We start from the raw sequence: 23,956 nt of genomic DNA on the forward strand, positions 1-23,956 counted from the left end.
AGCTTTTCTATAGCAGTGTCCACTTCCGGCCCAAACAACTGCTGTCCGTTAAAAGGCATATTAAGCACCGCCTGTTGGATTTCAGGCTTGAATCCTGAGGTGCGTAGCCATGCGTGTCTCCGAATAGTGACCGCTGTATTTACAGTTCTTGCAGCTGTGTCTGCTACATCCATTGCCGATCGTATCTAGTTATTCGAGATACTTTGGCCCTCTTCCACCACCTGTTGTGCACGCTTTTGGAACTCTTTGGGTAGATGTTTCAATGAAGTGTTGCATTTCGTCCCAAATGAGCTCTATCATATCTTGATAGCAAAGCCTGTGAATTGGCAATGCGCCATTGATTGGCAGCTTGTGGTGCAACTCTTTTCCCCGCTGCTTCGAACTTGCGACTTTCCTTGTCGGGTGGTGGTGCATCTCCAGAGGTGTGTGAATTTGCCCTTTTACGAGATGCGCCTACTACTACTGAGTCAGGTGTCAGTTGCTGCGTGATGTACATAGGGTCTGTTGGGGGAGGCTTGTACTTTTTCTCCACCCTAGGAGTGATGGCCCTGCCTTTTACGGGCTCTTGAAATACTTGCTTTGCGTGTTTCAACATTCCTGGTAACATCGGAAGACTCTGGTACTGACTATGTGTTGACGACAGCGTATTAAACAAAAAGTCATCTTCAATTGGTTCAGCGTGCAGTGTCACATTGTGAAAAGCAGCTGCTCTGGACCCCACCTGTGAGTAAGCAGTACAGTCTTCCGGTGGTGATGGTCTTGCTGGGTAACAGTCAGGACTATTATCTGAAACAGGCGCATCATAAAGATCCCATGCTTCTGGGTCATCTTGGCTCATCCCTGTGTGCGTTGGAGACTGCATCATGGGTGGGGTAGCCATTGGTGATGATTGTTGTGGTGAGCGTTGTGGTGATGGTGGCGGAGTTACTTGTTTTGCCACCTTTGCCTGTGGTTGTTCTTTAGCTTGGAAAGCAAGTTTCCTTTTCATCCGTATAGGAGGGAGAGTTCTTATTTTTCTGTCTCCTTTTGAATGTGGAGCCTTCTCTGTGTGTAATCTGGCTCCCCTGCTTCTAGCTCTTGTCCGAATTTATGGCTTTGCATTTGTGCGGAAAGGCCTTGTTCCTCAGAGTAGGAACTTGTTTTCGGCTCAGAAGCCGGATGTTTCGGTATTGAAACCTTATCAACTGTCTTTTTCGGCTCCGAATCCACTTTTTGGGGTTTCGGTGTTCCGATATCTCGGTGCCGACTCATCTCGGTGCCGGTATGGACGGTCACCGATTTTTCGGGTTAAGCCATGGCCTGCCGGCGGTTGCGTCCCCTGGGCTTTCATGGTTTTTACGTGAGTTTTGGCCGGGGCTGTTTTACTCACGGTTTTCGGCGTCTGTTCTGTTTCGGCCTCGTCCGAGTCAGCAATGGAGAAGGTTTCTTCTTCCTCCAAGTCGTGGTGTCCTGACGGGGCCGACGCCATTTGAAGCCTTCTTGCTCTCCGGTCCCTCAGCGTTTTCCTCGACCGAAACGCTCGACAGCTACACATGCCATCGAACACACATATATATATATATATATATATATATATATATATATATATATATATATATATATATATATATATCTCGGTTCTGGAAAAGAGTCAGGTGAAAATTGCAGATGTCCTCAAAGATATACATCTTCCCAAACTCTTGTCAGAAGATAAACGGTTTCTTGAGGCAGAGATGGACCCCACCAAGACTGCAGCAGCTTTTAGCCTAAAGTAATCAGGAAAGGTGGTGGAACCAAATCGCATTCCCATCGAACTGTATAAAGTCTTGGCATCTAGCTCTCACAAACGATGCTCAATATGCTCCTGGGAGGAAAAAAAGCAGGACTCCTTCTAATGAACCAACAAACAGCCACCACTGTGGTCATACCTAAAGAAGGCAAGCCACCTGATGCGTGGCTCTTATAGGCCAATATCGTTACTGAATGGCGAGGCCAAAATTCTTGCCAGAGCTTAAACAGGTAATCCTGACACTAGCCCACCCAGACCAAATAGGTTTTATGCCCCATGAGGGGCCAAGCATAATCTGTGCCGCCTGTACAGTGTACTGAGGTTTAGCAGCAGAGTGGTGGAGCAGACACTAGTGGTTTTGTTGGATGCCACACTGGCGTTCAGCACACTGTATTGACCCTGTATGTTTGGTGTCCTTGAAAAGATGGGACTTGGCCCTGGCTTCATAGAGTGGGTATGACTACTTTATCAATGACCACTAGCCACCGTTAAAGTTAACAGGATTTACTCGGAGCTGTCTGAGCTCCAACGGAGCACGAAACAGGGATGCCCACTCTCCCCCATGCTTTTCGCTCTTGTTCTGATACCACTTGCGGCATGGATCCATCAGGACCCTTTCATCCGAGGCCTGAGATGGGACAGTGCTTAGGGAGGAGAAAATATCCCACTAAGCGAGAGTACTCCAATTTTTTGGGGGCCAATACTCGATTTACAGGATTATTTGGGAGAAAGTCTTTAGTGTACCCCGTTCAGTGTTCTCAGTTCAGCCTCTCCCTAACAATGGGCTGCCACGGGTCACTGAGGGACTTAAGTACCTGAGTATCCACATCATCAGAGAAAGGACGGAATTTCTGGCCCTCAGTCTTTATCCACTTCTCTGCGGGACTCCAAAGAAACCACCATTAGAGCAGAGTTCCGGCTCGTCCAACTTCGGATGCTACACAAGACCTACTATCCCCAGTAACCTTACACAGGGTGGGAGGAGGTGCCTCACAAATGTGGGAAAGCAGAGAGTTTGGAACCTTTTTTCACATAGTGTGGGACTGTCCCAAACTGCAGAGCGTTTGTGAGGGAATGACAAGTGGCACCAAAACTGATCAAATAGGAGAGGGATCTGAACTGGTGTATGCTGGTGGAGAGAGCGGTTTACTAGGGTCAGAGATGCCTCGAGAAATGGGACAAAAGCTGGTCTGCTGGACGCACAGAGGACTATGAGAGGAAAAAGGAGAACTGAAATTGACGTGCATACACACCCCGAGCAGAAAAAGTGTGCTTTCGATAGGTGGCATAACGCTTTACGTTGTTTAGTTTTTATCCATGCAAACCCAATAGAAAAGTATTATCTAAAAAAGAATAGTCAAAGGCTGAGGTGGGTGGAGGTTAGCACAAATGTATACAACAGTGACTAGGCTAAGCATAAGTCTTAGAAGACTGCTTATCTTCTAAAAAGAACCATTCAAATTGTGCAAACTAGTAAAATATATAGCCGATTGTCATGTTTTCTATACTCGGTTAACAGCCCAGGCAAGGGAAACTTTCCATTTTCTGAAGCTCTCTAATAAACAAGACAGCTGAAAAGTGGCTATGAGGAGAAAGGACCCTGCAGGTTCTGACTTGAAGGAAGGAGAGAAGAGGTCGTAGCAGTAAGCTCCATTGTACTTTCTATAATGTTAACAAGTACTGTTCACTCTCCCGTATAGCAAAACAGGAACCAAATAAGTTACAGAAAATGCTGTTGTTTAGGGTGGGGGTTGGACGCAAAGAACAGGTGGATGGAAGGATGCTCAAGCTGCACTTCTACCTTCAGACCTCGTGGCATAATACGATACACATGACTTGGCACACATATAAATTAATAATATATTTACTCTGTTAGACACTTATAATATAGGGAGAGATTAGGTTACTGATTACAGATGGGTGATGAAATATGACTGGGGAGCATCAGACCTCTGCCCCAATATGTATGGTACTTGCTGAGCAAGCTCTTCTTAATATTTACATTCATTCTTATTCACATAATGGATAGATTAACTACTGTACATAAAATAATCATAATATTACAAAAATAACAATACTTGTGTGTACTAATTTCAGGGATCAGGCTTTATCATGTCACCAGCAAATAGGAAATTCTCTTCAGGTTCTATGCAATTCTTAAAGCGTTCACCTATATTAACATAACTCGGCAGGAAATAGTTAGAGACACAAAATGAAAAATAAGAGAAGCATGGGAACTAAAAGATGCACACATTTTGATATAGTAAAAGAACACAATAACTGCTAATTTAGGCGGTATAATGAAAAGACAGATTTGAAGCACTAACAAATACAGAATGCATTTTCTGAATAATAACCTTTATTTTATGCAGCTGAGTGAAACTGAAACGATAAAATAGCCATAGAGAGAGGAATAGTGGGAACAGAAAATAAAAGTTGCCTTAAGCATGACATAGGAAAGCGCAGTGAGAGAAGAAAATATATTTTTCCATGTACCTCTCGAGTTGATATGAACAGCACATGAGTTAAGGAAACACACATTAGAATCGTGCACAGAAAGAAAGTATGATCAGCAATATCAAATGCAGCAGAAAGGTCAAGTAAAACTAACATGTTTTACCCTTTTTAATAATGGTTTATATAACATATAGCACGTCACATATAAGTATAGAGTGAAAAACAAAATTGTGCTCTACGTGTAGCCCAAACATCGCCTTTCTGCTCCTCTTCCAAGGTCTCATGTTTACTTATACCTCTCTAACAAATAGCACCTTTATCATATGTAGATTAACCCTTGTCTCAATTTGCTAGTTATTTTTTAACTGGTCATAATGTTCCACAGGCGATCACTGACACTCATCAGTCTGTAAGGAGCATACAGAACTGTACTTCTAAATGTAGCCCTTCTGCCTGTCTTGCACAGCCTCGCAATGTATTAGTCCCATCGAATTCAAACCCAGTCAATCATCTCTGCATACCCATAGCCCGAGCTATGCTCAGAGTTGCTACCATCTTGTAAGGCATTATAATACTTAGGTGAATGCAACAGAATTTGGAGACACGTCCTACAAACTGTTGAGTCTTAAGCCAATCTTTTACCAGTTCTAGCTCTGACAATGCATAGTTCTGCCTACACCACACACTCCTCAAAGTCCCAAAATCAATATTTAAATGTGGCTCTTAGTAGTCCTCTCTAGATAAAACAAAGAAAAAAAGTTCAGCATGCTGAGCTTTGTGTAAATTATAGAAGTCAAGATGATATCTTTAGTAGAGTTTTATGCATGTGCCGAACCAGACTGGAGAAGAGTGGAGATTTGACAGGATCAAAAACACACAGGGGAGAAAGACCAACCTTTTTTAACAACGGATGCTGACTAATTTTGCCACAATATAAAAAGAATTAAAGTAAAACACTAAGTTAGTTATACAAGTTACTTACATCTTTCAAAAGTTCCTCTTGTTTGTCCTGCAAGACATAAAAGAAAATACTACAAGTTATCGCTTCTGGTTTATCTCATTTTACCTTGCAACTTGTACTTTTGTTAAATTCTGAAACTGAAGGAGATATAAGCCACTTACTGCAATGGAAGCCCAACACAAACGTATTATTCCACTTCATTGCCCAGTGCAATACTTTTATCACTCCTGGGCGTGAAAAGCTGCTACCCAAACAATATGGAGTCTTTATTAAAATTACACAGCAATAACATGCTGTAATAATTAAAAATACACAAGCACATTTAAGCCCTGAGCTGAACTAAAAGCTTTTATTAATTTGACTACATATACTATATGTATTTCTGACTTTTGAAGAGTTCCATATACCCTCTTGCATACCTGTAGTGTGTTAGCGTACACAGTAGTTTCTATAAGCAGTTAGCAAAAGGCATTTCTGTTGTCCAATAGGGCTAAGCTAAATGAAAACACAGATTGGCAGGTCCACTCCAATCCCATTTCAAAAACCCTATCCATTCAGTGAGTCTTTTCAGAGGACAGGAGGATTTTTAGCATGGAAGGGTGCTTGAGGGTCAAAACGTACCAGGAGGGGTGACTATCTTCAAGTAGGTTAGTCCCTGTTCCCGTCATGGTCTTGAAGCTCAACTGTATGTCTTGTAACAAGTTGTCACTTTTTTTCATCCTTTGCTAGAGGAAAGCTGGCTCAAAACAGTACTTATAGGTTTTGCTTCAGTTACTTCAGTAGGTATGTGACAATTGTGTGTGTCAATTGGCTAGGGCAACTCCGTTTCAGAGGGAAAGTTAGCCATGCTTGGGAAGTTTCCTCTCAGTGTAGGGAAGACTTACTTCATGAGAGTTCCACTGACCCATCTGACGCTTTGAGTTTTACGGTTAGCCCAAAAGCCTGATTGTGGTCTAGACCTTTGAAGCATGTAGAAGATGTCTGTGTGCAAGGAGGGAAGAGATGAGAATAGCAAGCAGAACCTAGACTCTTGAAAATAAGATACTGGATTTTAAATGTTTGCGTTTGAAGAACATTTGGACATTTATGGTGTGCCACCAGAGTGTGCTCCTTAAAGCTGCTGGGTGGTCATTTCCTGGAGGATATGAACACTTCCTTTATTTTAGTGCCTCGTTGATGTGTTAAATACGTAGGCCTTTTGGGCTCTTTTTTCAACATTTTACCAGACCCTTCAGTTTTTCCTGCATCTGATTCAGGCTATGACTCAAACCAATTGTGTTTGAGGCCTTTTTGACTTGGACCATTCACTGATGCAGCACTTCTTTGAGATTTTGAGCCTGATTATTTGTTTTATTGACAGTGGCAAGACAAAACTATATCTGTTTTCAAATATTTGATTTACTACTCAGTCTCACAGGCTATTTCATAAAAACTTGCAGAAAAAGAAGAATAATGTGGGGGTGTTTGAGAGTTGAGGGAAAGTGGGGGAAAGGGGAGATAAAAAATAAGGAGGGATTGATCATAGTTAGAGGGTAAAAATTTGCAATCTGATTCCTTGTGTTTATCATTTACTCAACAGTTTTCATCATTGTGTTCCCTTTTCAATGGTCACAAAAATGTCCTAGGAAGAATGGGTTAGGGGCCCCATGTCAGTTAGGGGGGGGGAAGCAGAAACTTAAAATTGGTGATTAAGAAAAGGGCGCCTCTGTGCATTTTTTCTTGTTCATGACAACACAGTTTTGGGTGTTGGAAGTGATTCATGTATGAAATTTTCGTTTCACCTTCATTTGGTACCAGAGCCACTGGATCCATCGCAGGCACTACTTTATTAGTCTCTCATATTTGTGCAAACTTCTCACTGTCTTAGATATTTCGTATATCATAATATAATTTCCTCCTAGGAGGCTGTCATACCACCAAACCTGTTTCTAGATGTTGCTTACCCTTGTGCAGTGGTTCCAGAGTCGCTCTTATTTACTGGTTGGATTACCATTGTTGCTATTTCTAGCAGCATGAGCTTCTTCCTTGTGAATGAATTTTGTAGGGACCTAGTTACTTCGCTTGAGATTTCTAGAAACTGTTCTGCCAGCCAGGGATTGTCATCACAGCAATAACGCTAGTTGCGTAGAGATAAAAAAAAGCTGTTATATGCCATATATCTGAATTATATGTCTGAGCTATAGGCGAGGGCATATAACGGGAGTGAGGGCCTTTAGCAACTGGAAAGTCTGAGGCAAAGGGCTATAATGCTGTTAGATTCGAGGGTGAAATGTTCTAAATTAAATAGGGAGAAAGAGTTGACAAACACTGGAATATTTAAGCAGAAACCGTGGACCAGACATTATTAGCCCAATGCTACTCTACTGTCCTCCATAAAGTTAATAGTATTCCAATGGTCTAATTAAAAAATGCAAGTTAGCTTTTTACACAAAGGCAAGCTAACAGAGTAAGCTTTAAGATTCCTGCTGATTTTCCATTGGATGAGATCTTATTAAAACCTTTTGCCCTCTACCCTTTCTTAGAGCATTTGTTTCCAAGTTGGTTTGTTCTCGATATGACAAAGGCTCTACAGCTTTTCTCACTGTACAAGTTTTGCAGTAAAGGGCGGGGACGTAATTTCCAAGGTATGCTTTGGAGGGACTGACGGCTGCTACTCCCATTCTAAGAAATCCGTGGCCTCATGTATTGATAAAAAAAATTATTGGGGTCTCAGGGTGGAAGGACAGGCTGTTTGCATATTACCAACTGTCAAAAGAGTCTTATGTAATCATAAGTCAAGAAATACTCCTTTGTGTTCAAGTTGGGCTCTCCAACACTACATATTGTTGAAATATGCATACTTTTTTAAACATATCAATTACGTTGGCAGTTTGGACAGCTCTTCTTTTACTCTGTAGCATAGTACCTTTGTGTGGTGCTGGGTTTCTACTTCCTGATAAGCACACACTGCTTGGAGAACGGAGGAGCTGCAAAGGGGAGATGCAGAATTCCTTTCAGCATTCATCTTTGTATCGCAGCCACTCCGTTGATATGTCCATGGGCTACCCGGATCTTTGCCCTACATTCAACAACAATGGAGTTGACTTTTGCTCGAACCTTTTAATGGGGGGGGGGCGTCATTATCCATACACCAGATGGTGTTGTGGGCCCTCTTAATACATTCATCCGTCATCTATGCTTTGGTAGGTCTTCAACCCAACTAGACAAAAAACTTGCAAGATAGGTGGTGTGCTAGCTTGTTTTAACAGTAATAATAAAAAGATGAAGAAGACAAAGACTGTGTGTTTTATAGTGCTTTTTATATCGCTGTTCTCCTTTTTCTAAGTCAGTCATTAACAGGTGGTGCCAGTGCTCAATTTAATAGGGCTTAGTTTACCTATCTTGGGATGGAAGACTAAGTTTGCCATGCCAGGATTTAAACTTGTGACATATTGTCTGCAAGTGTTAACTCAATGATCCTTCTTGACTGCTCTCAATGATAGAGCTAAATTATAACCATCTTGATGTGTCAACAGCACTAAGAGACACCGATGGGGATGTGTGAGTAGATTTTATTTGTTTCAAATAAGCCCCTCAAAGGACAGCAACGTACCGTTCCCAATTAAATAAATTATAATGCAGTGCAAATGTATTATTACTATTCATTTTATTTCTAAAGTGTGTGATTTCGCTTTAAAAAGGCACCTTGGCGCTGAGACTTAACAATATTGTAACACAGGATGTCCGCATTTACATTACCTGCCGGCAATTAAATGGCAAACAGACAGATTTTTAATGCCTTTTTGAACTTGCCAAGTTCCACCAACGTTCGCAGAAAAATTGGCAAGCTATTCCATAAATGCACTGCTTGAATTGAAAACGATCTGTACCTTGCCAGACAAAGGGGGTTATTCTAACTTTGGAGGAGGTGTTAATCCGTCCCAAAAGTGACGGAAAAGTGACGGATTTACCACCAGCCGTATTACGAGTCCATTATATCCTATGGAACTCGTAATACGGCTGGTGGTATATCCGTCACTTTACCGTCACTTTTGGGACGGATTAACACTCCTCCAAAGTTAGAATAACCCCCAAAGTCTGCAGTTATACTTTGTTACAACGCTAGATTTGCCAAACGCACCAGGTGGCCCGGGCAATACCTCCCAAACTTAGTCTGCAGATAGACAGGCCCATGTTGTAATACGACCTCTGCACAATACAATGAGACCTAAAAATTATCCTCTTAGCTAACGGAAACCAGTGCAATTTCTTTAATGCTGATGAGGCCGATTATATCTGTGGCAATGGCAAGGCCAGCCAAGCCACAGCATTCTGTATACCCACCAAACATTTGAACAATTGATCTGAGGCACCCAGAAAGAGTTACCGTAGTCTAAACAGTTCAGTATAGATGCCTGCACAATCAAAGGTCTATGTTCTTCCAGGAAAAGGGGTAAAGACTTTCTCAAAAAATGTTGTGATGAAAAACAAGTAAATGACAACCAGTTTACATGAGCGGTCAAAGATAGATCACTCAAACAATATGCCCAGATTCCTAACCTCTGACGAAGCCACCTGTGGGAAATTAAAGTGAGGAGGCCAAAAAATTTCCGGAAGTCCCCCAGGAATCTTATTCATATCTCAGCAAAGTACCTCTGTTTTATACCCACTGGTTTTGAAGGAGTTTAGAGTCAACTGTTTAGTAACTGCCTGCATACAATGAAGAAAACTTTTGTATGGTTCAGGTGTCTTTGGATCCACAGATATTATTAGTTGGGTATCATCAGGGTAATTCATAAAACCTACCCCTAAATGACAAATGTGTTTTGCCAAAGGCCTTAAGTGATATTAAATAAAAGTGGGGCTGAATGCAGGGACCTGGCACACTCCCTGCTTTAAGTGTCCGAGCTCTGAATGGCGGAAGATACGACACACCAGCTCAGCGCTTTACCCTTTATAATGATTTCAGATAATCTTGAAATGAGTGTCTAATGTGAAACTGCAGCAAACTCGGCCAATAGATCTAGCAATACCAGGGCTACAAAATTCTCTTTGTCAGCTTTGTAAACTACACTGATAATCCTAACCAAATTCTCAAAACTACTGAAACCTCTATATGTAATTGTGGATGAGACATATACAAGACTCACAGCCTGCGTGAACACTAACATTCGCAGTGTGTAACTGAGATATTTGTTAAAAGTTGAACCAAACTCTTTGCTAAGTATTCTATTAAAATTCAGGAGCAGTCTACAGAATTTGGAAGTTCCATCCAATAATAAGTGTGCCATATGTTTTCAATTGCATTCCCGCAAATCACAGCTCAAGACGAAGTGGAAGGATGGTAAGGCTCTTTCTCATACAGAGTAACTTCTTCAAAACTGTATCTTCCACTCTTTTGATGGAAACAAAACTGACATAAGGACTATATTTGATTACATAATGTAACACTACTTTCTAAAAACATTTAACATGAACTTTAAAACAATATGTTCGCTTGTTCAACTATTTTCATTCCAGATCACTTACTGAAATTATGTATAATTACTAGACTATATTTACTTTACTTTGCACATTCCTAGTCAGACATGTCACAGGATATGAAAAGTGTCTACTTGTCAAAGCATTTCTGGACTTACCACAGAAACTAAAAGCAAATTAGGAGGTTCTGAGACTCAGCTGAAGTACACGCTAGACATTCTGTCTGCTTTGTCTATGATTTGATTTTTAGTTGTATATAGCGCTTGAATGCCAGCGGCGTCTTGGCACTGCCGCCGACACATGAAAGGAAAGAGAAAATAGGCTATACTAATGATTAGAAAGCCAGGTCTTAAGAAGCTTCATAATGGACAATAGATCTGAGCAGTTCTTTAAGTTTAAAAGGGAGTAAGTTCCAGTAATGGTGAGGGAAGCGACTCCATTTCCTGAGGCCACCAGTTTTCCAACCAAAATGAGTTGTCTTCACCCAGGAGAAGAACCTCTGTTTTTTCAGAACTGAGCTTTAAACAATTTTGCTTCATCCAGATATCAATCTGTGACAAACAGGAGCTGAATCCTGAGAGAGTATCTTCTAGGTTAGTAGATAGTGATACCACTATTTGGGTATCATCGGCATATGACACTACCGAAAATCCATAAGATTGGACCAGTCTTGCCAAGGGGGTGACATAGAGATTGGAAAGAGTGGGGCTAAGCGAGGAACCCTGTGGCACCATACAAGGCAGACACAATTGATAAGAAAAACTCTCCCATGGCAACCTGTTGCACACTTTCTGTACAGAAGGATTTTATCACTCTAGGAGCAAGTTCGGCAATTTCCAACTCAGCAAGCTATGCTCAAATAAATTCAGGAAACCAAAAATTGCCTTTATCTTTCCTTCTAGTTTTATAAATTTCCACATGGCCTGCCTTCACGATCTAGATTTATCGGTTTCCCACAATGATCTTTGACAATTTTTTGTATAACACAAACTATTTTTGGCACTGTTCTGTGATGAATTGCTGTCAATAGACTTCCCAATTTCCTTCCAAGATGCTTTTTTGCAACATTCAGTAAATGTGCCTGTTTTTATTTACAAATATGACACTGAGGAGTAATACAAGACATGAATTCTATTATTCATCCTGTGACCTAAAGTGATACAAAGAAATTAAGGACCTTAGTTGCAGTTTGAAGGACGGGTTATTCTGTCACAAACTTAACAGATACCATGTCCACGTTATTATACAAGTGCCACAATATAATGCACTTGCAATAAGGCAGGCAGGATAGCTGTCATGTTTGTGGCATGGTACTTCCTCCGAACTCTAAATCAGGCCCTAAGCCTTCACTGTCTTGTACACAAAACCTTCCATTTGCCACACACTTTATTTCATGTTTCTTTTAAATGTACTTTTCCTCAACTCTGCTCATGACATCTGGTGTACATTCCTCATTCACTTCTGTAAAAGCATGCACCCATCTTCCACAGACAATTCAGCATGTGAGTTACTGATGATGCTTCTTGTAGGCACGGTTTGCCCTCGACCCAAAGCTTTTCTTTGACTGAATTGTTTTTATTTTTTTCATTTATTTATTTACTATTTTTCAACAGAACTCTGTCACTCTGTAGTGACATTGGAGATAACAGCAACCTTCCGCTGATAAAAAAAAACAGTATAAACGAGAAGGGGTGTTAAGAGTGGTGTAAAGCGCATTTTGAAAAAAAACAAGTTTTGTTTTTAAGCTCCTATAGAAGAACAATAAGTTGGGTCTGCATTAATAGCTAATCGCATTTACAGTCTTGCTGTAAAATACCAAACAATCCTTAAAATATTGCAAAAGGCCGTACCTAACTTAACTTGGTAAGGAAAATACCTTACATGGTAAAAAGAATGATATACTCTCATCCAGGGGAGGGTGGGATAGGTGATCCTAATATTGTAGCCTGCTAACACGCTGCACAGACGAGATATATGGTTGAGTGAAGCAGGGCTGTGTCAGAGAAGAGTTGGTCCTTTGTGTATTGTTCACAAAGAAACATAGGCTTTAGGGGCTCTACTGCTCATCTGTAATGAAAGCTGCCTTAATGGTTTGGACAGGATGGCAATAGAATGTGAACTGCCAACATTCCCTTCCCCTCCCCCAACTCTCTTCGACAACGGGCAATTTAGAGTTTACTTTAGCTGTGAATTCGGGTGGAATTCTGTACAAGGAGAGAAGAAATCTGTAAAAGAATAAGGTACAAGGTGCCTTTACGACCACAAAGGTATCATTTTCTTCAAGAAACTTTGAACAGACTACGACTTGCCAGAATCTGAAAGGGTATGGTACCTTCAAATTAAACACTGGGTCACCCACAAAGATGATAAACCCCATGCTAAGAGTCCATTAACATACTTTGAAAATGGATGATCACTAAAGAAAATATAAAATGCCTATTTTCAATAACACACAAACTTATAATAAAAGCCAAACGTAGAGAAAATCACAATCAAAAAAGTGAAAGCATGAACTGGGAGAACACTGAAGGATATGAAATGGTATGACATAGTCCACATAACCAGAGTCACAGCTTGGAGTGCATTTGGTACAGAGGCAATCTCGAAAATAACCTCATACTGGTAACTTAGCCCACAGGTTAGAACCAAATAAACCTGGAGACTGTTGGAGGGGATGCAATAGTCCCAATACCTTGTGCCACTTACTCTGGCACAGCCCAAAACTTTCAAAGTATTTGGAGGATGGGCTCTATGACATACTGCTAAAATAAAACACACGCATTCCAAGGTTGCGGACAAATCAGTTTGTCTCTCCCAAATATGCAAACCTTTCTTCTCCATTCAGTGAAAGAAAAAGAAAAAGTAAATGGCATTAGGCCTTAGCACGGCCAAACGGGTTATTACCACACATTGGGGCCTGAACTCTACAACAGAAAACAGAAGTTGGCTATACCATATTTGGGATTTCTTTAGAATTGAAAAATTAACAATGGCACTACAATATAAATGCAACACCTACCAAAATGTATGGGAGACATTTCTTTAATTTCTGCCCAACGAATACTGAAAGGTCACACACCCTAAACTTGTATGGGTGTTGCACGTTACCAGTGACTCAAATATGTAGCTCTCCAAGCCGAATGCATAATGTCATTGCGATGCCATAGTGGGTATGGCCCGTTCTCTGGGACTCAAACAACATTCATTCAGCCCTCCTGACCTTGCATTTAATGTTATGCTGTGGTTTCTGACTAAATTGACAGTTAGGAGTTGGTGCTGTTTGGGCAGATAGCGAAGTGAGAAATATTGTTTAGGTCTGCAGTTATTATCCTATTGGACTGTGGATGTAGGTGGGTGTTATGGCTTATTTACGTAACTAAACTATTTTAAAAAGTCCATAAAATACCAAACGTACAAAATTTTGGCCATTGCCTAGAAAAAGGTCACTCATTCATCTATACTTTTACCATTACTTGTTTCCTTTTAATAACTTATATCTATCACTTGAGATGCAGTGCTTGAGATCATTATGGGCATCCAATACTGCTGCAAAATATCTCCGTTCATATTATTAGAGTTCCATTCTTTCTACTGTCTGTAGGTTATTTGCCATTCTGGCCTTAAAGCATGTAAAAGGTAGTCCTCTCTTTTTCACAGGGGTGACTGTATGATTTTTAACTGGAGTTCTGTCATTTTTAAAATACGTTTCTACTCCCTCAGTATAAAAAGTGTCTCCTGAAGAAATTCTAAAGGTTGCAAAGGTGGGGCATTCTGATAATTTGAAAATGTTCAATGGACATTTTTCGCCAAAATGGGATGATTGTTCTGATTTCACCAGAAAGCAGGTGGTTACTACTCACTCCACTTGAGGATGTACTTCTAAATTAAAGTATTTATTAGTACATGCCTTTATTTGTAATGTATGCATCTGTCAGGTCACAGAGACGGCATCTTGTCCCATAACCGCATTAGAAACCACAGTTACATTAGGCTGTGGATGGGCAGGACACTGACCAGATCTGTGGGCGAGTCAGAAAGTGCTCCGCTATTATTTCAAATCAGGACAGAAAACCCCAAGTGCATGGCCACATCCTAGCACGTGTACCACATTCACGGGCACTGTAGTAAACCCTACACTGTAAAATCATTACAAAATGAATGCAAATGTGTATGTTCTTTGGTGGAACTTTATCAATAACATTTTCACCTGCACGCCACAATTCATCAACTCTCTTGCCATATACTTACTGATAGGCAGTAGCATCAAAGTAAATGAACTGATGAATCTGTTTCTCCATTTTTATTCCCTTAAAAAGTAACGTCTGGAGTCACCATCCCCAAATCTTCTAGGGGCTACCAAAATATTTGAAGTTCTTTACTTAACAACACAGAAACGATCGAAAGGTTAAGGCCAGCGGCAAACGATTCCCAGAAAAATTGCATCACACAACACTGGGTGAAAAACACATAAGCGCTCCATATCAACCTAATAATATTCCCTTATTATAAGTATAACCTATTCATACAGTCCAGTGATATCTCAACGCCAGCTATCAGCATGGATTTTCTACCCAACGAAGCAGTCCAAATACATTTCTTAATATCTCTTTCATTTCATCTACTTATTATAATCCTTGAATAACCGCTGTCCCGTTGTTGAAGGCAGCGGACATGCCCAATAAAACCAAAGCTCCTTGCTGCCCTTCCTTTTTAGGAGTGTTCAACCCCTATTATCAAACCACATGGTTTCAGTCCTGCGGCCAGTGGTGATCCATGTCAGATGCGAACGATCCTTAATATGAATTTGAAGCTTCTTCAGGCTGCAGATAGACAATGGCTTCCATGACTTTACTAGTCAATGGGCGATTGTTTTGGGAGGATCTGAAGCTTGTGTCTCGAGGGAGAGTTTTTTTTAAAAATCAGTGAAGTAACATTGCTAATTTTAGTTCAGACGATGCTATTTGTATGCACACTTCTCGTGATAAAGCGTGCCCTGTCGCTAACAGTGGTGTTCCATCAGTGTGGTATCGCGTTTGCGTTACACTAAGGTAAATGATTTGTGCCCCCCATGTTAAAAGGGATTTATAGTTTGTGCCAAGTGATGGCAGTCTTTGCCGCCTCGCGGTCCATTTACAGCTCATCACTACCTCTCTTTCTGTGTTCCTGACATTAGTGTGCACTGCAGCACTGTGCAGTGTTTCGGCGGTTGCATGCAGTGCTCCCGCTAGTGGAGGGCTGTAGCGTGCACAGCGCGGTGTTCCTAGAGCTGTGTGCTCTGCTGCTAAAGGGCGGGTAGCTACCCTAGCCGTGATGAGCGAAACTGACGGAACTTATACCGTGCTGATTTACAGCAGCGGTGCGTAGTCCTTCTGGCAGTGCTGCGGATGTATCGGTTCAGTAATACGCAGTGCTGATGTGTTATCATACGTACCATGATGGCACCTCCTGACCAGTCGCGGTAGCCTAGCGACGATCACAGCTTGTTCCCCCAACCCCTGAGCTCAACCTTTCTCTAAGCTACCCTTCCCCGGATGCCCCGTTTCGGTTCGGGCGAAAACAGCGCGTGAGATCCTGATTGGTTGGGCCGTGTGTCGCTGGCTTATGACGTCAGTGCCTGGCGGCCGACCGCTGTGACGCACTAGTGAGCATGGCGTCTGGCGGATCCAGGCAGAGGAAGACCCGCTGGGATGACAGCCGAGCGAGGGAACGGGACGATCCCCCCGTACCGGCACCACCGCCCCCGCCGCCCCCCGAGCCCGGCGGCGCGGATAATGCGTTGAGCAGCACAGACAGCGGGCGGCAGCAAAGCGAGGTCAGAGGGGAAACAGAGACTCACAGCCAACAAGAAGAGCCCAGGGCACCCATAGAACAGCATATACGGGGCAATACACCTTCTGAGCAATGGGGACAGCAAATGGACACTAAGCCACCCCAAGAACTATGGGGTTCTCGGGGACAGAATGTGGCATCTCAAGAACCGTGGGGTCCGCAGGGAGAGAACAGGACACCCCAGCAGCCTTGGATCCCAGTACCACCAGAACCCTGGGTTGCACCTGGAGTAGGTAGGGGAGTTGTTGAGCCCTGGATCCCGCCCGGGGTGGGAAGAGCAGGATCAGAGCCTTGGATCGCCCCTGGAGAAAGCGGAGGAGCAACAGAGACGTGGGCCCTGCCTGCAGTTAATAGTGGAGCTACGGAGCCTTGGGTCCCTCCTGGGGCCAGTAGGGGAGCAGCAGAGACTTGGGTACAACCGGCGGTGGGGAGGGGGGCAGCCGAACACTGGGTCCCTCCTGGGGTGGGCAGGGGAGTATCGGAACCATGGGTTCCTCCTGGTGTTGGCAGAGGAGCAACGGAGCCGTGGGTGCCTCCAGCAGTTGGTAGGGGTACAGCAGAGCCCTGGCTCCCACCTGGGGTAGGTAGAGGTTCGGGCGAGCCTTGGCTGCCACCAGGGGCGAACAGGATACCAGCAGAGCCATGGGTTCCGCCTGGGGACGGCAGAGGAGCAGCAGGACATTGGGCACCGCCAGGTCTCGGTATTGGAGGCGCAGAGCCCTGGCCCCCTCGTGGGGTCGGAAGGGGAGCAGTAGAGCCTTGGGTCTCCCCCGGGACGGGAAGGGGAGTAACAGAGCCCTGGGTCCCGCCTGGGGTGGGCAGAGGAACAGGCGAGCCTTGGGTTCCTCCTGGGATTGGAAGAGGGTCAGCAGAGCAGTGGGTCCCGCCCGGGGTGGGAAGAGGATCAGCAGAGACATGGGCCCCACCCGGGATGGGAAGGGGATCAGCAGAGACTTGGGCCCCTACTGGGGCGGGAAGGGGAGCAACGATGCCCTCTGGACAGCAGCCAGACAGTAGTGGGCCAGGACAGCCTGGACTTGGCGGATCACAGGAGTCTTGGGGACAGCATGCGGAGAACAGGGCATTCCAGGAGCAGCCGACTTGGGGATCACAAGAACCCTGGGGCCAACAGGGACAGAACGTGGTCTCACAGGAGCAGCAGGTTTGGACACCCCAAGAACCATGGCGGCAGCAAGATGATGGCAGATGGAGGGCATCACAGGAGCAATGGGGACAGCATGGGCAGGACAGACCATTACGAGAGTCTAGGGGGCAGGAGAGACATGGTAGAGGCAGGGGCCCTCGAGAGCCTTGGGGACAGCAGTGGGATGGCAGAGACCAAGGATCACAAAAACCATGGAAGCAGCATGGAGATGGTCGAGAAAGGGGCTCCAGTGGGCCTTGGGGGAGTCAAGGGGAGGGTAGAGGAAGGGGGGCACGAGAGCAGTGGAGCCATCAGGGGGAGGGTAGAGAGAGAGGATCACATACACCCCGTAGGAATCAGGGTGAAGGTAGAGGGAGGGGATCACGTGTTCCCTGGGGTCATCAGGGGGAAGGTAGGGGAAGAGGGACTCGTGTACCTTGGGCGCAGCAGGGGCAGAACAGGGGGTCACAGGAGCCCTGGCGACAGTTCGAAGAAGGCAGAGGGAGGGGATCACAAAAACCTTGGGGGCATCAGGGTGATGGCAGAGATAGACGTGCTCACGAGCCTTGGGGGCAGCAGTGGGATGGCAGTGAGAGGGGATCACATGACGCCTGGGGACAGCAAGACTTGTCTAAAGACAGAGGACTACAGGAGCCTTGGAACCAGCAGGAGAACGACAGAGACAGGGTGTCTACGGATCACTGGGGGGGGCAACAGGATGAAGACGGCAAGATATCAACTGAGATCTGGGGACAACACGCAGAGAGAAGAGAAATGGAATTAGCAGAGCCCTGGGGCCAGCAGCAAGCTGAGGTCAGAGAAGGGGTATTAAGAGAGCCTTGGGGTCAGCAAGCTAGAGTTGAGGATACAGGATTACATGAGTCAATCAGGCACCCAGGAGAGGGGGGCAGAGAGAGAGTATCTCAGGGGGAAACCACAGAGGGTGCATCGAAGGAGCCCATTTTACAGCAAGCAGACGACAGTGTGAGGTCAGAAGGGCATATTTGGCAAAAGGCAGAAAACAGAGTTGCGAGTTCGGAGGAGTTGATGGGACAGCATGGGATGTTGCACGAACCTGTGGGCCAGCAAGCAGGGATGCAGGAGCTTGTAGGCCCTCAAGTGGAGAGTATTGAGAAGTCTTTAGAAGGCCCTTTGAGACACAAGGGTGATAATACGGATAGATGGCTGGAGGAGCACATGTTAAAACAGGAGGATGCTAAAGAGTTGGGGGGTTCTCATGAGTCACTAGGGAAACATGTAGGCATGGAGCTAGAATTGCAGGAGGCTGTGGCACAGCAGGGGGGAGATAAAGAGACACCAGGAAAGTCATTGGTGCAACTTGGGGAGAGTGGCGAGAAAGTACCTGCAGAACATGTTGTACAGCATGATGGTAGAAATGAGGAATCAGAGGAGCTCATGGGGCAGCCTGAAGAAAGTAGAGAAAGAGGGTCGGTGGCATCGGTGGAGCCGTATGATGAGAAACCAGTGTACCAGCTGGGGGATAGCAGAGAGAGAGGGCCAGGTGATGCAGCAAAACAACACAACGAATCCATAGAAGAGAGGTCAGAGCATTACACAATATCGGAGGATGGGAGCAGAGCGGGATTATCAAAGGAGCTTGCAGGGTACAGAGAACACACGGAGAAGGGATCAGAAGAGCAAATGGGTCAGCATGAGAAGAACCAAGAGTCCATATTAGAAGAATCCATTGGGCAGGCAGAGTCAGACGCAGAGAGGGGGTCAGAGGAACCTATGAGGTACCATGAAGAGCGCAGAGACAAGGTTTTGGAGGTGGCCAAGGACCAACATGGACGTGATAAGTATGAGAGCTCAGAAAAGTCTATGAGGCGGCATGAAGAGAGCAGAGAGATGACACCCAAAGAAACCATGGGACAGCATGAATCGGACAGAAATAAAAGGCCAGAAAGTCCAGTGGGACATCATGAGGAGAGCAAAGTATGCGATTCTGAAGAGGATACAGTCAGTCAGCGGCCAGTAGAAGAGCTGATGGAGCAGTATGAGGAGGACCAAAGGAGAGCACTACAGGAGCCTATGGAGCGCAATAAGAAGGACAGAGAAAGAGAATTGCAGGAGTCTGTTGGGTGGTATAAAGAGGCTGGGGAGAAGGTGTCACCAGAACCTGTTGGACAGCATGGGCATCATGTAGGTGGGGTTTTGCAGGAGTTTGTGGGACAGCAAGTTGAGGTTACAGAGATGCTGGCCCAGGGACCTGCAAAGCTGCAGATTGAGGACGTAAAGCTGTTGCAGGAGGCACATGGGCAGCATCATTCCAGGGATGGTAGTACACTAAGTCATCAGGAGGAGGTAGGGCAGAGGGATAACAAAGAGAAAGTCGTGCAAAGAGGAGAGTTTGTTGAAGTAGCACCTTACATCAAGGAGAATATGGAGGCTGAGGAGAGAGGTTCTGGAGAAGAGGCTCTCCAATGGAGGAAGAGTCTACAGCAACCAGCAGGAACTTCTGAGGAGAAGGTGTGCAGCAAGGAGAGTAGAGAGAACCAGGATTGTAGAGAAATCGATATAAAAGAGTTGAAGGCAGAGTCGGGTATTGCAGTGTCAGAGGTAAATAACGAGAAAATAGTGCATGAGCAGAGAGAGCCTCAGAAAGACAGTAAACCCAGAAGTACTGAGAAGGGAACAATACTGGAGGATGACCTATGTGATACAGACATAAAGTCGATGACTGCGAAGAAAGAAATAGAGTTTGGTGTGAGTGCTGGGATCAAACAGCGGTGGCAAAGGTCATCAGACGAGGATCCAGGGACCCAAGAAGAAAGAAAGCACAGGAGTAGAGAGATAGAAAAGACATTCACTGAAGAGGAGGTTTGTGAGGCAGTGTTAAAGGCAGAGATCAAGAAGGAGGAAGAAGACTACAATGCACAATCAGAAATGAGGCACAAACGTCAGAAAGCTTATGAAGATGATCATTTGGATAATAGGGAGAGGAAACAGAGTAGGAGGGAGACGGAAAAGTCATTTGTGGACAAAGCAGATGATGGTGGAAATGTAAAGGAGATGGCTGTAGAAGACCCAGAGAAGAATCATGCAAGAGCAGATATAAAGCAGCGGCAGAGAATGTATGAGGAAGATAAAGGGGACTACGAAGATAGAAAAAACAGAGGCAGGGAAAAGGAGAGAACGTTTAAAGAAGATGAAGTTGGTGGCAGTGAGGTGAATCTCTGGGATTGTGGGAAGACCGAAGAGGAGGGTGGAAAAAGACAGATGGGCCATTGGACTGGTAGAAAGGTTGACGAAAAAAAGGAGTTGGAGGGGGAAGATGGGAGAAAAGCTACTGAAGGGAAGCACTTGAGTAGCAGGAAGAAGGAGAGAAAAAGGGAGGAAAGGGAAGATGGTGGCCGAGAAAGGAAACACAGAGGCAGGGAGAGGAGAGATAAGCAGGATGATGAGGCTACTGGAGAAAGAAAGTATGGAAGCAGCAGAAAAAAGAGGAGGCGAGAGAAGTCCTGGGATGAGGAGGAGGAGGAGGAGGAAGACGCAGATGGTCACGATGCTGGTGGAGAAAGGAAACACAGGAGCAGGGAGAGGAGGAGGGAGAAACAGCAAGCAGGTGGTGGGGGAGATGTGCAGCACTGGCCTGAATGTTTGGGAGAGAATGAGGATCTCGACAGAGAGCAGTGGGGGTTCAGCCAGGAGATGGAGACACATGATGAAGGTGCTGATATTGCAGAAGAAATGATATACTGGAGTGGCCAGGGCAGGGAGCAACACAATGAAAGTGTTGGTGAAGTTGAATGGAGGCATGAGCGCAGTAGGAAGGAGCGCAAGAGGGAGCAGCATGAACAGGAGACTGGTAGTGAAAGAAAACACTGGGAAAGCAGGGAAAGGCACAGAAGGAGGGATGAGGCAGAAGATGATGAGGGTTGTGGTGCAGAAGAGCCAAAGTCGAGTAGGAAAAAGGAAAAGAGGAGGGAGCACGATAATAGTGGAGAAAGAAAGCACAGGAGCAGCAGGAAGAAGCAGAAGAGAAGGGAAGAAGAGGAACTTCGCGGAGGAGGGTTAAAGCAATGGAGTGACAGTGAGAAGGAAAGGGGCAAAGATTGGCTGGGTGCATGGGAAATGGAAGATGGTGGGGAGAACAAACCTAGGAGTGATGGACAACAGAGAAGGGTGTTGGAGGAGGATGGTGAAGAGACAGAAATCAAACTTGGAAGCTGCAGGCAAGTGGCCAAGAAAGAAGAGGAAGAGGATGAAGTAGAGAAGTTCTTGAGTGTCATGGAGATGGAGCGAAGTAGGAAAAAGTCAGAAACACAACATCATAACACTGAAAGGAGTCAAGGAAGTGGAGGGGAGAAGGAAAGAAAGCCGGAGAGGTCAGTGAAGGAACATGGTGAGAAAAAGTATGATGCTAGAAGGGAAAAAGATGGAACTAAAGAGGACAATACTGAGTGCAAATATATTTACATGGAGGTAGACGGGGATAAAATGCAGACAGATGATAGTGGGGAGGGAACAATATGCACCCCTGTGGAGAAGGAAGGGACGAAGGAAAAGGCTGAGGTGAGTGGTGATGTTGGAAGGCTTTCTTTGCATAGTAGGGACAGGAGGAGAGAAAAGTTTTCAGCCGAGGGTATATTGACAGAAGTTGAGCCTAAAGCTGGCAGCGAAGGTAGAAAAAAAGAGGCTGAAATGTACAGTGAAGGAGAAGAAAAGCATACACTTGACTTTGTAGCGAGGATTCGCGAACCAGACGTACATATTAGAGCAGAAATGAAGCATGGATCATCGCAAGATGAAAAGAAAAGAGAGCTGGAAGTGGGTTGTGGAGGAGAGTCAAAACATGTACCTTTCATGGAGAGAGATAAACAGCTGGAGGGGTATGGCGAAGAGGTAGAACATTTATCCGGAAAGGGGGAGAGGAAAAGAGCCCACCGGGAAGATGGGCAAGTGAAGCCTGGATTTGGAATGGGTGAGTGGAAGAGTGTGCCATTGGAAATGGGAGGTGAGGTGAAGCATGCATCCATGGTGGAGATGGAAAGAGAGTCCAGACAGTCTGATGGTGATAGCCTTGCGAGGAGCACCTCTGATGTAGGCAAGGAGAGGAAAAGAGAGAAGAGTGTTGAAAGCGCACAAAGGATAAAAGAGCCACTCTCTACACTCCCCTTCGATGATGGTGGGGAAAGGTTAGACCAAGAGAGGGAGGTAATGAGGGATCTGCTTCTGGCGTCAGCCCCATTAGAGGAGGAAGGCGGTGGGAACCAAGAGAGGAATATGGAGCAGCAGATGTCCTGTCTGTCATCCACAGAGGATGGTAGTGTTCGAGAACAGAGGAGAGAGTTGCAGAGATCTTGGGACTCCTCAAAAGACGTTGTTGGAAACCAAGAAATTAAAGGGGAATTGCTGCTGTCCTTACCTCCTTCCAAGGAGGATGGTGCGGGATGTGTAAGCAAAGAGAAAATGGAACAGCTGTCCCAAACTCCAGCTAAACGAGGCAGAGTAAGGAAGAAAGACCAACTCTCCTCACCCTTTTCCAAGGAAGAAAATACTGGTGGCGAAGGCAATGAGAAAAAAGAGGAGCTGATGTCACTGCCTTCCTCCAAAGAGGCAGATAGCGAGGAACGCTGGGTTGGGCCCCTCCCTACAGAAGCTTCACAGACCAAGAAGAGAAAAGGTATTTACAGCCTGCGTCACTCTTTTATTCTTGGAAATTATTGAAACAAATTGATATCTTGAACGCCTGTAGGCATAGCATTTTCTGCTTGAGTTGTAGAATTGTATGTCTTTTGTCACATGGTCATTACAATCTAGTATTATGTTGTACAAAATAGTTTAATCTCTTCAATGAAAATAAAATAAGAGTTCACCATTCAGAAAGCAGGTTTAGTTGTACTTGCAAAATGTTAGGGATACCAGCCCCCTGGATTGATTATCATCTTTAAGGGTAATGTACTACATTTTCCGAAGTGAAAATTGTTTTCTTGTACTGTTTGATGTTTTTTAATCGGTCTATGTAGTTTAAAAAAAAATCCAGATTAAATTTAAAATTCAAAGGCACTTGCTATTTATGTGGTAATGACTTAATTGACTGGATCTTAAGTAAGAGTTTATATTGAAGAGCAGATGGATAATTCACTTTTGTGGTACTAAATGTGTCTTATCCAAGACCTTTTCCAGGTACTACGAATATGAATGATCAAAGTTTTTAATAGACTGAAAGTTTGAACCTCCCGCTAAATTTGTACACAGTGAGCAGCTGGAGGTGAGCCATAGAAGCACCATGAGAGGGGTCAGAAAGACTGGAAGATAATGGGCAAACCAAGGAGTAAAACCGGACCATATCCTGAGCAAGTGGAAGTAGTGC

General features: G+C 44.5%; 2 protein-coding genes across 2 annotated transcripts in view; one reads left to right on the top strand and one right to left on the bottom strand.

Moving 5' to 3' along the window:
• CENPK (centromere protein K) overlaps positions 1-16,208 on the bottom strand; it is a 220,695-nt gene extending 204,487 nt beyond the window's left edge. Inside the window, exons 1-2 of the mRNA XM_069222771.1 lie at positions 16,078-16,208; positions 5,208-5,234 (exon numbers count right to left, since the gene is read on the bottom strand). Of these exons, the coding sequence (XP_069078872.1) occupies positions 5,208-5,234; positions 16,078-16,080 (30 nt within the window). The 5' untranslated portion in view covers positions 16,081-16,208. The remainder of the gene's footprint in view (positions 1-5,207; positions 5,235-16,077) is intronic.
• Positions 16,209-16,251: 43 nt separating this feature from the next.
• The window catches only part of PPWD1 (peptidylprolyl isomerase domain and WD repeat containing 1), a 299,399-nt gene continuing 291,694 nt past the window's right edge, over positions 16,252-23,956 (top strand). The window contains exon 1 of the mRNA XM_069222759.1: positions 16,252-23,266. Coding sequence (XP_069078860.1) covers positions 16,294-23,266 — 6,973 coding nt within the window. The 5' untranslated portion in view covers positions 16,252-16,293. The remainder of the gene's footprint in view (positions 23,267-23,956) is intronic.

The sequence above is a fragment of the Pleurodeles waltl genome, chromosome 1_1 (assembly GCF_031143425.1).
Source record: "Pleurodeles waltl isolate 20211129_DDA chromosome 1_1, aPleWal1.hap1.20221129, whole genome shotgun sequence".
NCBI classification, from domain to species: Eukaryota; Metazoa; Chordata; class Amphibia; order Caudata; family Salamandridae; genus Pleurodeles; species Pleurodeles waltl.